Genomic DNA, 14,110 nt, shown 5'->3' on the forward strand with positions numbered 1-14,110 from the left:
TATCTTGGGTTTGTCCTGCTTGATCTTTAATAGCACCCGTGGAAGAAGAGGTAGTGGAGGAAAGGCATACCCAGAGAGGTTCCTCCAACTGAAAGAGAGCATCCATTTTCCATGCTAGTTTGTGAAATGTCCCTGTGCAAAAAATCTGTAACTGGTGGTTGAGGGGGGATGCAAATAGATCTATGTCCGGGCAGCCCCAGACTTCTGTAATCATCTTGAATATTTGGGTGTGTAGCATCCACTCGTGTGGGTCTGACAGGTTCCTGCTCAGGCTGTCTGCCAGAATATTTTGTTTCCCTGGCAGGAACTGAGCTTGTAAATCCACTTTGCAAGCTAGAGCTGTGTTCCAAAGAGTCATGGCTAGTCTGCAAAGGGGTAGGAGTGTGAACCCCCTTGCTTGTTTATGTACCAGATAACTGTGGTGTTGTCTGTCTGTATCGGTAGTTGTCCTGGCTGTAGAAGATCCCTGAAAGCCAAGAGGGCATTCTGTACAGCTAACATCTCTTTTAAATTGATATGTAGGTGCTTCTGATCCTCTGTCCAAAAACCTTGCAGGCCTTTCCCCTGCAAGTGGGCTCCCCATGCGTAATCCGAGGCATCCGTGGTTAACACTTGGTTGGCTGGAGGTAGAAATGAAGGCTTTCCCTTTGTTGTGAAGACATGCCATGGTCCACCAATGGAATTCCTTTTGTAGGCAAGGCAAGAGAGCAATCTGTGTCTAGACCGTGGCAATACTGGGACCATACACTTTTTAGGTACCATTGTATTTTTCTCATATGTAGTCTTGCATATGGTATGAGAAGGATGCAGGAGGCCATGTAACCCAAAGCCTGCAGGAATTTCCTTGCAGTTAGCTGAGACATTAACGCCAAGGTTTTGAAAGTTGAAGCCAGCTGTAGTTGTTTTTCGGATGTCAGGAATGCCATCTGGTTTGTTGTGTTTAGAAGAGCACCCAGGAAAGTTATCTGTTGTGTGGGTGTCAAATTTGACTTTATGTTCACAGTGAATCCCAGGTACTTGAGCAGATTTTGAACAAATTCCAGGTGCTGGAGTAAGACATCCTTGCTGTCTGCTTGAATAAGGCAGTTGTCCAGATAAGGGTAAATTTGAATTCCCTTGAGTCTGCAATAAGCTACTACTGGTGCCAGGCACTTGGTGAAGACCCTGGGCGCAGTAGACAAGCCAAAGGGCAGCACAGAGAATTGGTAATGTTTCGAGCCGGCCTTGAACCTAAGGTATTTTCTGCACTCCTGTCTGATAGGGATGTGTAGGTAAGCCTCCTTTAAATCCAATGTCACCATCCATGCATTTTTGCTCAACATTGGCAGGAGCTGCTGCAGAGTAAGCATCTTGAACTTTGGTATCTCCAAGAAAGCATTTAAGACTGACAGGTCCAGGATGGGTCTCCATGAATTTTGTTTTCTGGGAACTAGAAAGAGCCTTGAGTAAAAGCCTTGCCCCGTCTCTGATTGTGGAACCAGTTCTATGGCCCTCATAGCCATGAGGGATCACACCTGGTTTAATGCCTCTGCCCATTGGTGTTTTGGTAGGTCTGGCCATCCGTTTGGTCTTGGCAAGGTATGAAAGTGGAATTTGTAACCTCTTGAAACTACATCCAGAACCCACTTGTCTTGGGTTATGTAAGTCCAATTTTGTTGGAAAAGAGAGAGTTTTCCTCCTAGAGGGGCTTCCAGGAGAGAGGTTCCTGGAGCCATGCAGGGGGGTCATTGAGCCTGTTTTCTATACGATTGAGGTCTGTCCTCTCCACCCCTGGGGGTGGAAGCACTCCACTGTCTAGGTCTGTAAGAGGTCTGTGCTTGGGCCCTCCCTCTGGAGCGCCTATATCTACCCCTCTGAAGCCTGTTCGAGCTGGGAAAGGACCAATTTTTAGTTGGCCAATTTCTGCTAAATCTTGGGGGCTGAACTTGTAAGAAATCCTTAACCGTTTGCACCTTATCCTCCATTTTCTTTATCACCTCTTCAGCCTTAGACCCAAACAAAACATTATGCTGAACAGGAGCATCCAGTAACTTTGCTTTCACTTGATCAGGTAAGTTTTGTTCCTTTAACCAAGCATGTCTTCTAATGACTGTGCCAGTGGCAGCCGTCCTGCATGAAGCCTCCAAGGCATCAAAACCACAGTGTAAGTCATGCTTCCCCACCTGCTCAGTAGCATGCATCAAATCATGTAATTCCTTATTACCTGCACATGCAAAAATGGTACCTAGCTTTTGTTTCATAACAGACAGCAGAAAGTGCTGATATTTTAACATATGAAATTGACAATTTAAAGCCCTAATGGATAAAGTAGCAGAAGTGTACACTTTTTTGCCCCATCTCTCCAAAGCTCTAGAATCCTTATCTGACAGAATTGGGTTTTTAGCAGAGGAGGCCTTAACACCCTTAGGACCCTGAGAAATGGTTTCTGGATCAGCAGCAGGATTTTTGTGAAGGAACTGGTGGGAGTCAGGGACCCTGTAATATCTGTCAGGCTTAGCAGGGGCTGGAGGAAAGGAGTCAGGAGTTAAATTAGCCTCAGAAAAGACATCATCCACAATATCCAAAATAGGAGGAATAGCCAGGGGTCTGTGTTGGGGAAGAAGAAGGAAATCCCTAAGCCTTTTCTTAGATTCAGAGTACTCCTGTCCTTCCCAGTGAAAATGTTCCCTCATGTCATGTAAAGTTTCCCCAAAAGAAAAATCCAGAGGGAGAAGCTGATGGAATGGATTCCTCAGCATCAGAATCCTCATAAGGGGGGAAAATATATTCCTGTTCAGAGGAAGACACTGAAGAAATAGATGCCTGATCAGAGGATTCATAATCCAATTCTTGCCTTGGCCTTTTGTCTGGAGGGGGACGTGAACCCCAATCATGGTTAGTAAGTCCTCCGCCATTTTAAGCATCTGTTTCTGAGATTTGGGTCCCGGATCAGAAGAGGCCTGGGCTGGAGTCTTCGATTTAGAAGGAGTCTTCGCCTTTGTCTTTGCCTTTATCAGAAGCTGTGTAGGCCTGAAAACCCCCTCGGAAGCCGGTACCTGCACAGCGGCTCTGGACCCATCCGAGGGAGCATTGTCCGAAGGGCCTGCAGCTGGAGTATTCAAAGGCCTAGTCGGCTCCTCGTGGGAGTCTGTTTCGGCAATCAGTTCTGAAATGGCTGACGACAGGGGCTGTGAAAGCGCCTCACTGACGGCCGAACCTGTAGCTGGCTCTGCTTGTAAACCGTCATCTAATTTGGACCTCAGAGGCCTGTCCTTATCCTTGCGTCGTTTGTGAACTCCGGTAGTCGAAAGCGTGTCCGACCACATATTGTAATTAAATCGCCTGCCAAAGTAGTGAAAAGCAAAATCTAAAGCAAAAAATACAGTAAGAGTGGAAATCCTTATGAGGTATTTGCTTCCCACAAGAAATACAATTATTAACTTTTTCTGACATCGGACTGGAGCAAGAAAAAAGTTTCCCCAACGGGGTACTTAGCTTTGAGAAGAAGAAGAAAGTCTTTGGAATGAAGCACGAAAAAATATCAGGAGCCAGCCGACCGGCACTTGCGAACTGCTTTCACTGCACGGCAAGAAAGACTGGAGAACATGGCGTCGGCTGGCAGCTTTGTACTCCTGGCGCTCTGATGTCAGGGAGCATGACTGAACAGCCAACGCCGGACCCAGACTTTGGGATTCTGGCCGACCGAGGGCTGCCTGCCGGCAGGAAGAACCCTACAGTGATGACCAACAGTGAAACACGATGAACATCTAGAAATAGTATGGATACAAGAACAGATACAGGCAGCTTCCAGGCTGCACTGGCAACCATTAAAAGTGTTGCCACAGCAATAGCTGCTATCATCACAAGCATTCACTGAGGTTACAAAGTATAATGGAATAGACTGCATCTGACCAGACTCTGGTTCAGAAACATGGGATTCACATGGCTGCCACCGCTAGTTCGTTCTCTGATACCTCAAGACTTGTGGAAGTCATACCAGAAGTAAGACTAGTTTGGGTCCTTGGATTAAGTAGAGGAAGACTTCCTACACAGACTACTCATTTATTACCTCATGAAGAGACCATGTTAGGATATTTCTCTCCTTATCCATGTGAAAGGAAATCTTCCTCCCACTACCATCCTACTGTCTTTCTATCAGATGTAGCTCAGGAAGAAAAGGTCAAAAGTGTTTTTCTCCACTATACTACACCAGAGTTCAGACTGGTATCCTTTAAGCAATCTGGCTCTTTTTCTTAGGGTAGATGAACTGAAACACTTGCAAAGGGAGTAATACCGAAAGGTAGGCTAAGGCCAGAGGCAAAGGAGATAGAGTACAGATGGTTTAGAGGCAGTTATTTCCAAAATGCAAAAACGTATTTGTGGAGAGTTCAGGACCATAAACTGAAAAAAGTAAAAGAGATGCCTGTGGCAAATAAAAGCTAAAAATTAAAAAAAAAAATTAGCTCCATCTAACTTCAGTGCCAAGCAGCCAAGCAGATTAGTGTGTGTGTGTGTGTGTGTGTGTGCGTGTGCATGTGTGTATGTACAGACAGATGTACACACACATTTTACACACACATATATATATATATATATATATATATATATATATATATATAAATTTTACAATAAAAAGGTGTAACATGCCAAGATTCTTCTACCAAAACCATTTAGATACCTTCATAGCACTAGAACAAACGCACCTTACTTTGAGCAGTTACCTTGCTGGTTTACTTACATCATTTCATTTCATTTGTGTTTTGAAGGTAAGTAAATGACTAACTTCAACCCGAGTGAAATGTCAACCCATAAAAAATTATCTAAGCATCAGTCTTGTACTGTGTACTCAGCTATAGCAGTGCTGTTAGTATTTTCCTATATTTGAAAACATAGCAGTTGAAGAAAAGGCTGCTGCTCTATGACACAGGAGACATGGCTTTAGTAACTGCTCAACATTTCAGCAGCCCAACAGAACACTATCTCTCCCATATCAGGGGCATGGAGTAGGGATGTCTACTACAAAAGTATTCTCCAGTAGAGACCAGAAAGCAAACCCAAAAGGATTACGGTGTTGTGCCTGAAACCAAAAAAGTTAAAGGCAGATAATAAAAATGTTTTCCTTTAGCCCAGAAGTGAGATTGCATCAGTGAATCAGATTTGTAAGCACATGAATCACGGGGCCTATATTAAACACACAGCATAGGTCAGTACCCTCCCTTAACTGCCAGTTGTACATAAACTCATTACATGAACTGTTGCATTAAGAGTGCTGATGTTTTCAGAGTTAAATGTCTTAACTATACTTGCACAGATACACACACAAAATTATAGGGTTTGTTATATTTCTCACCAGTGTTAGCCAATCTGGATTTTATCAAGTTTTCCAGAAGTTCATCAGGAATTGGACACCCTGATTTGTAGTGTTTTGACATCCTTAAAAGGGGTTCTTTCTGCCACACCCAGTTCTCCAGCATTTGTGACGGTGCTTCAACAAAATCTCTCTCAACATGTGTCCCACTGAACATTGCAAACTCAACCTATTTTGGAAACAAATTTAAAATATAATCAATACCATTAAGTATTGCAATTACAAACAGTGATGTACTCTGACTGGCTTTAAACTACAAGTACAATCCAAACAAAACCCTATCAAATTATTTCTAATTGCATGACTAAAGTCAGTAAAGCAGCCTAATGCTACTTTTATATTATTCACAACATCCAAGAGACAGGTTATGAAAGTCATACAGATCATCTGAAGGATATTAAGCGGAACTGCTACCATTCATTACATAAGGAGTTAGACTCTAAAAGGAAATTTGATAACATGATGCCCTACCAAAACAGCAAATTCCACAGTGGGTCTGGGAAACAGGCAAGAACTGATTCATGATCCATCAAACAACCTAGTAGCATTGTAATGACATTGTACCAAAAGGGGCTGGGCTGGAAACATTACACTAAGCAGGGCTATTAGTATGACGTTGCTGAACAATGACAAAAATTAGTGGGATTATGCTGGAGCAACCAGAAAGAAAAAAATTTCTTCCCCAAAGTAATGTAATCTTTTCCAAGCAAATGATCCAAGCTGGATAGGGTGTGCGGAAATTAAATGACTACTTTCAAAGAACTGCCTTAAGCTGTAAGCTTTGAAAACCATATTAATTCAAATAACAAACTTTACTTAGAAAGCTTGTTACTACCACTTGGCACCTGCAGAAAGTTGTTACTCCACCTCCAGTCCACTGCAAGTAGCAGAAATCTCTGTTAGGTGTGCTGCAGCTACTTGCTAACGATTTAATGTAATGATTTACACTGAAAGCTATTTACTGGTTAAGAAGTTAGATGGCTGTAATACATACCAGTGCAGGATCATCAATGCACAAGTTACACACACAACAGAAAATTATAATTTAAAAGTATTTTTTTTTTTTACTAGAGAAACTTTACTTTAGGACTTTGTTTCTCTACAAATTTCAGAATGCAAACTCTGAAAAATCAGTCCAAGTGAAAAGACCGCAACTTAAAAAAAAAAAAAAAAAAAAAAATCTCATTCCACATCCCCATTGGTTTCTGCTGTTCACATGTACAGAGACATTATGTCTGAGAGGCTTGGGGGCAGTTACAGACTAGCACAAAGGTGGACAAAAAGGGTTTGACAAAAATATACAGTTAAAAATAACTTGTGCCAAATAAATTAAAAAGTAGCAAGCATCATCCTCAGGAGAGTGGGAAAGAACAGATCTTTTAGGATGCAACTGAATCCTCTCTGAGAATTCAACTTTAGTAAGTGTTCTAAGGTGAGCATGTAATATAAAATACACTATTTTTTTTCCGTTCTCCTTTGAAAACTCCATGAACAGCAGTAGCTGCATACAGGGTCACTGCTGTGACTCATGTGAATGGGGGGGGGGGGGGGTATTCATCACAGTACCCTCATCAAGTGCAGGTAGGTTATTAATGAACAGTGACAGATGTTCAGTTTTACTCATCCACCACCTTGACAGTGGATGTGAACATCTGCATGGATATATAGTTTCCACAGAAGCCCAGTCTGGGCTACTTTCCCTATTAGATGCACTGCCCTGTCTTAACCAAACAGTTACAGGAGTTTTGTTTAGGGCATTTTATTCCTGTGGTTGAAGGCAGCTGTTGCCCTAGTTTCAGTGTTTAAATTGTCAACAATATCTCTCATCTCTGCACTACTGAGCTTCCTTCCAGTGTCACTGTATGGTCATTGTAGAAATCCATGAGCACTTATCGATATCTAAATTTTAATAATTTCCAATCTTTGTAGTCAATAGTTCCTGCATTCAGATGGGTAAACTGGCAAGTTATATGCAGGCACCTTAAAGTTTGTCCTAACTCATATATGTTAATCACCACACACCCCAAGTTCCAGGCCAGATGAATTCACTCAGTTTAGTACACAGACTGATTTATTAAAATAAAAAATAACTTTTGCATTCAAAGTTAACAGCAAATCTTCAAACTCTTATACCATTAAGAGCAAATAAATCTTTGGCACCTCGGCTTTCAAAAAAGCCTTTTCAGACTATATACGTTCATGTTATCTGCAGTCAACAAGAGTCCAGCTTAGGCTTTATAGCCTGCTATACTCCATGCATGTTTCACAACTATTTACAATGTTCAACAAAACGTGGGATCTCTAATACCCGAGATAGCATTGTTTACAAACTACAGAAGTTGCTGTTATGTCCAAACTGCCTATAACGTTTTGTCATCATCATCAACTGATTCTGTTTTTCCAAGGTCTGCTATTATCTCAACTTAGTTTTCAAGTGGACTTTGATTTTCTTCATCAAAGATGCTAAGCCAGTAATGTCATGCAGTTATGTTAATTGAAGTCCGATCAAGTGTTTCAACATTTCTGTGTCGTCATTTATCATGTCACAGCTCTTTTCAAAGACACCTCACTTTTAAGAAAATGAAACGCAGAACTAAACTGCTTCTAAGCAAGCTAGGCCATAAAAAATATTTGTTTTCTGTGAGACATCAAGCTACAACATTACAGGTCTACATAAAAAGCACAGCTCTGCTGTGTGTGTTATAAACATGAGTATAATTTAGCACTGCTTGACTACAAACAAACCATCAGTGTCTCATATGACCTGCACCTGGCTTATAACAAATACTGTACATAGACAATAAGCAAGAGCGGGCTGCAATTTATTGCAGAAAACTGGCAAAGGAACCAAGGTATTGGGAGCAAATAACTACAGTGGGAAAGGTAATAGAATGGGGAAGAGGTCAACAATTTATTTGCATTGCAGGTTAGAGAGTGCCTTTCCTACCAAGGATTGATCCCAGAGTATAGGCAAAGAGAAAGAATTTGGGGGGGTCCTAAATGAAAGACCACCACTAGTAGAGTTTTTAGTAGAATCTAGAACAGAAACTGCCATTAAAAAGGAATAATTAGTAGAGCATATAAAATAATGCATGACAACTACAAGAATCAATCAAAGGAAAGGACTGGGAAGAGAGAATGGATAAGCGATTCACAAAGCAACAATGAGAGGATGTATGTATGTCTCCCAAACATGCAACAAAATCTAGAAGATTTAGGATTTTTGCTTGGAAATGTTTACATAGATATTTTTATACCCCAAGTAGATGCCAGATAAATTTTCATCTGGTAGAAAGCAAATGTTGGAAGTGTGATGGGGAAAAAAAGAAGTACTTAGGAACATACTTTCTGAAAGTACAGTGGGTTGGCAGACTTTAAGGATTCCCTGTTGAATGCACTGTCAGGGATGCTGGGTGGGCAGACTGGTGTGATGAGGGAGATAATTTTTCTAAGCTATGATAAATAATTGGAATTGTCTATACGTGGTAAGGCCTTGCTATGTCTAATTATGGTGGCTGCCAACAAAAAAAAAAAAAGTACTAGAAAATGGAAATCAAAATCTAAACCAACTATACTAAAAGTAGTGAATATAAGTACGAGATAAAACAACTGCAACTGAGATCTTCAGAAAAGGGTAAGAGCAAACTACATAAGAAAAATGGGAATTGTGGGAACAAGACATACAGGGGATGAAAGAGATTTAAAAGAAAGCAGGACTTAAATGAGCCATGAGATGTTTGAATGAAAATGATTGGGTAGATAAGTAATGTATAATGTTTGCAACTGAGTGTGTCAGTATGGTTTGTGATGTAAAATGCTTGCAACTAGGATTGTGTGGTTTGTTTTAATTTATACAATTGTATGACTGCTTTTGTTGTAACTGATGGTTTAATAAAGATGTTTCTTGTTTAAAAAAAAAAAAGGGGGACAGGAATTATTTTTGCAATGTTGCTTAGGTTACATGATATATAGCAAGATATGTGAAGTATAATGTTTGTTAATGTTAATTTATTAATATATTTCAATTACTTTTGTATAAATGTCAATTTGTCTGTCACAAGTGATAATTCAATAAAGGTGTTTAAAAAATAAATTCTGTATAAATAGACTGCTATGTGTACAGGAAAATTACTAGATCATGAGAAGTTTTTGAAATGTAACAAGCTGAACTGTCATTTTAGATACTAACTGCATTATGGTAAGTCATGCTGAGAAACTAACGATTTTTGTATGCACTTAAACTGGTCTTTCTAGTCTGGTACTTTAGATTTGCTTTTGTGTAATCTCAGGTAGTGGCTATAAACTTTTATTAATAAAGTTTACTTCCACAACATGATTTATGTTTCCAGGATTTATATGGTAGAGAACACAACCAGACCTAGCTAGACTCACAGAATAACACTGGAATATCTACTGGAGTCGCATCTAGTTTCAAGCCAGCATTTTGTCTTAATAATTTTCGCTGTGTGTGTTACTATTTCATCTTCAAATCTGAATATTTACACTTTGGGCTGCATGCAATTTTGCACCTTGTTTTTTTTTTTTTTCCAGTTCACTATTACATCTGTCCATCCATTTTCCTCTGCAGTTGGGATTTATGTATATACAGTGTTAACAACAACAGGACCCAAAGATTAAAAAAAAAAATGTCTGCGCAAGGCTCTTCATTGAACAGCTTGATATTATGCTGATGCAGTGTCCTCTATTAATCTCACCTGTTCAATTATTCATGGACAGTTGCCCAGTTGAATATGCTCTGGCACAAAGCACACTTACACCTCTTGCAAAAGTGATTTAAGGAATTGGAACCAGGCAATTTTCCTTCTAGTGTTTACTGTGAAGACTTATTGCTACCTCTTTTCTAGGCAGTGGAAAAGGGATCATTAATGCTTTACTTGAATCCATTTTCCTATTGCCATGACCCATTTTTTCTCCAAAAATATACTTTAAAGCATATTTCAAAGAGGTTAAAGTCTAATCCAAACATGCAATTTAAGATTAAAGATCATCCTGGACAACCACACAGGAAAGATACAACAACTTAAAGGTAAAGTGCATCATAAAGAAATACTGTAAAATTTTCATAAATGTGTTTTTGCTCAAACCCATGAAAATGGTCTGCTACAGGTACAATATAGTCTCTTGCAACAGAAAGCAATGTATATGTCTCATGGGCTTGAGCTTTCTCTTTAAAGATTCCTACTTGCAACTTGGTTCTACTCCTCTGCAGATGCTTCCAAATCGTTGTCCTTAGCTCAGCCTGAAAATGAAATGGTAACTGCTAGATATAATCTTCTGTCTAGATCAATAATATTAGATCAAATTCTCCAATCCATTTTCCAGCTTTTCTATGGCCTACTCTTAACACTGAATACATTTCTTTAATTAAAAAAACACTCTGTTACCAAAAGCTATGGACATACAACAAGAAATACACAACTAAACACTTCTGATGAGAAAAATAAGAGTTATGTACTCACCATAAGTAGGCATCTGTGTTGTCCATTTTCATTCTTCCTGAAAATATGGGTTACAGATCCAATCCTCAAACCTGACTCGGATGCATACTACAGACTTTAGATCCAACTCTCAAGCTCCTTCCTTGACCCATAATCTTTCGACGCATAATGCCCTAGCCTATCCTCAACACCTCAGACTGAGTTTGCTGCCATACAGTATTCAGTAAATAATAGAACAGAAAAATAGAAACTAGGGCAGGACTCAAAGTCAGAACTGCAGATTCTAATAAAAAAAATCCATCAGGTCACTCCAGATGATGACAGGAAAGGGGATGGGGTGTGGGAGTTGCGGAAGAATGAAAATGGATAGCACAGATGCCTAGTTATGGTGAGTACATAACTTTTATATCTGATGTTGTCCTTCTCATTCTTCCTCAATGTATGGGGCAGAGTCCCCAGCTACATAAATCTTGGATGGCTCTCATGGAAGGATATTCTGTAGACCTGCTGAACTAAAGGTAGCTCTACTTCTGGAAATTAAGTCAAATTTGTAATGAGTAACAAAGGTATGAGCACTGGACCATTCGGCTGCTGTGCAGATGTCATTGATGAAAGTTCTTCATCAAAATGACAAAGTGGCCATGGATCTAGGTGAATGGGCCTTAAGAGGTTTTGGTAAAGGAAAGACTTGTTGAGAATAAATCCAAAAATGCAGTTAATTATCCACTTGGCCAACATAACTTTAGAGATTTGAGATCCCAGTCTACTAGGTGAAAAACAGACAAACTGGTCTCTTTTTCTCAATTCTTTTGTTCTGTGTAAGTTGAAAGTAATCTTCTATGCACATCCAAAGAACAATTGTCTATAATGGCACAACTCTATAGAATTATCTAGATGTGTAGTATATCTTGTAACCTAGTTTACGTTCTATCAACTTATTTTTGTATAGTATTCCTCATGTCACTTGTATTGTTTCTGGACTGTAATGTATTTGTATTGCACTGTATATAAAGCTTTTCTCCCTGGGTCTCTGCTGAAAATGGGTAGACGCAATCAGACCACACCGGTAAACAAATGTCAAACAAAATAAAATATACCATATATTCTCCTCTGGAAATGGAATGGTAAATGAATAGTTGAATGGAATTAAATTAAAGCACTTACAGCTTCCTATATGGTAAATAAACACTATGAGAGAGGATCCCATGTCTGTGAGCGATGCCAGTAAACAAGATCTGAGAAAAGGGTATGAAGTAACCCCTGGTTATTATTTTTAGCACCCAAGAATCTTTTGTTACAGCAGCCCTGGGTGCAAGGAGAAGCATTCCCAAGCTGCCTCCAGGGGCTGGCAGTCGGGCAGCTCTTCTGGAACACTGAAAGGTCTATCCAGAAAGGAATCTTGGGAGCCCTGAATTTGTAGGCCACCTCTGCTGTGAGGATGACACCTTCCATTCAAACTCCCTCCTCTGCCCCTGAAGGAGTTATCTCCATGCGAGTGCTGGAAAGATCCCGGAGATTTACAGAACCACATTTGCTTACCATCTTTCCAATTCCTTGAAAAAGATTGTTGAGGGGCAGAAAACTGAATTCCTACAGCAAACAGAGTCTTTACTTCTTGCTCACGGTGGGAAAGTGTTTCTTTCATAGAATGGCCAAACAAGGTTGTTCCATCAAAGGAAGGACTGATGAAAGACGACTTGAAAGCTTTAGCAAAGTTGCATATCTGCATCCAGGCATGTCTCCTCATGACAATGTCTGAGCTGTCCGCCCGTGAGGTACCTTCTGTTGCATGAAAGATTAGCCTTATGGACACATTGGAAATAGAGTGGCCAGCTAAGAAGGTGATCTTTTGAAATCCTCTGTAGGCATGGACTTTGAGAGAGATTTTAATAGTTCTTTTGTCAAATCGCTCTGTAGCCTTGTAACGTGTGCTAGGTAATTCAGGGGCCTCAGGGCAAAGGTCGATGAAGCGAATACACACTTTCCAAATCTGTCCAATGGGTCTACTTCTAAATTTTGAAGTTTCAAAATGTCGATTTTCTTATGGTCGAGACCATAAGAATGAAGTTTTGAAACTTCAGAATTTAAATAACAAAAAAAAAAATAAAATAAAAAAAAAATATTTTTTTTACATTTCTGTAGGGGGGCAAGCCCCCCTGCTAAATAAATACACCAACTCCAAGATTGCACTACAGTGAGGAAAACAGTAAATATACTGTTAATTGCTCTATGGTGATTTAAATGATTCAAAGTTTCAAAACTTCGATCTCATGGTCTCAATCATAAGAAAGTTGACGTTTTGAAACTTCAAAATTCAGAAGTAGACCCTGTCCAGCATCCTGGATTCCCTGTTAGGGGGATGGACAGAGAAGCTCTGTTCTGCTAGCTCCTTTTTGGTGCCTGCCACCACTATCACCACATGAGAGGGACTCCTTTGCTCCAGTAGGGTTTCTTTGGAGGGGTTAAAAATCTTGTCCTGACGGCAGGGGATAAATCCAACCAAATCCAGTTCCTTCCATGTCCAGTGAGAGACTAGGTCGATAAGCTCATCAGCTGAGGAGCCACCCAAGGATGGCCAGCACCAAAAGCCTCCAAAAACACTGATTCCTCAGGAGGAGGATCATCTGTGGACCAGCCACCTTTTTGCTTAAGGATTTCTAAATGTCTCCAAACAAGACATCATCAGGTGGTGATCTGGGGGATCCCTCCCCTTCCTCAAAATCAGTATAGTCAGTGAGAGATACCGGCCTTTTGCATGTTCTCTTCCAAGTGGAATTTCTCCGATGGATATTCTGGGGAGGTGTCCGAAGACAGAGGTAGTTCTTCCATGGGAACAGCCTGGAAGCTAGATGGAACTGGCTGTCCCTGTGGAGTCGGTCTGAATGATTAAGGCAGCAAACTCAGTCTGAAGTATTGGGGATGGACTAGGGCATTATGGGTAGAGGGAGGAGCTCAAGAATTAGACAAAGTTTTAGTATGCAACTAAGTTGGATCAGAGGATCAGATCCATAACCCATATGTTGAAGAAGAATGAAAAGGACAATATCAAATCCTTTAAAGACTTCTAATTTCTGCAAATTTCAAAATGCAAACACTGAAAAACTAAACCAAGATGGAAGCATCTCCAGCAAAAGTATTTCCTCCCTCACCATGGTAGGTTTCTACTCCTTAAATTCCACAGCACCATCAGTTCTTAACACAGCCAGAGAAAAACAAAGGGTGAGGCACATGGATATATATATAGTTAGCAAGGACCTAAAAACGCGAGAGAAAAAGCACCCAGTAGAAAATCTAAGATTTTTTT

General features: G+C 40.2%; 1 protein-coding gene across 1 annotated transcript in view; it reads right to left on the reverse strand.

Annotated features, from left to right (window-relative positions):
- THOP1 (thimet oligopeptidase 1) overlaps positions 1-14,110 on the reverse strand; it is a 499,186-nt gene that overhangs the window by 128,874 nt on the left and 356,202 nt on the right. The window contains exon 10 of the mRNA XM_044053986.1: positions 5,330-5,516. Coding sequence (XP_043909921.1) covers positions 5,330-5,516 — 187 coding nt within the window. The remainder of the gene's footprint in view (positions 1-5,329; positions 5,517-14,110) is intronic.

This window comes from Protopterus annectens, chromosome 13.part0 (assembly GCF_019279795.1).
Source record: "Protopterus annectens isolate FY-2018-M chromosome 13.part0, PAN1.0, whole genome shotgun sequence".
NCBI lineage: Eukaryota > Metazoa > Chordata > Ceratodontiformes > Protopteridae > Protopterus > Protopterus annectens.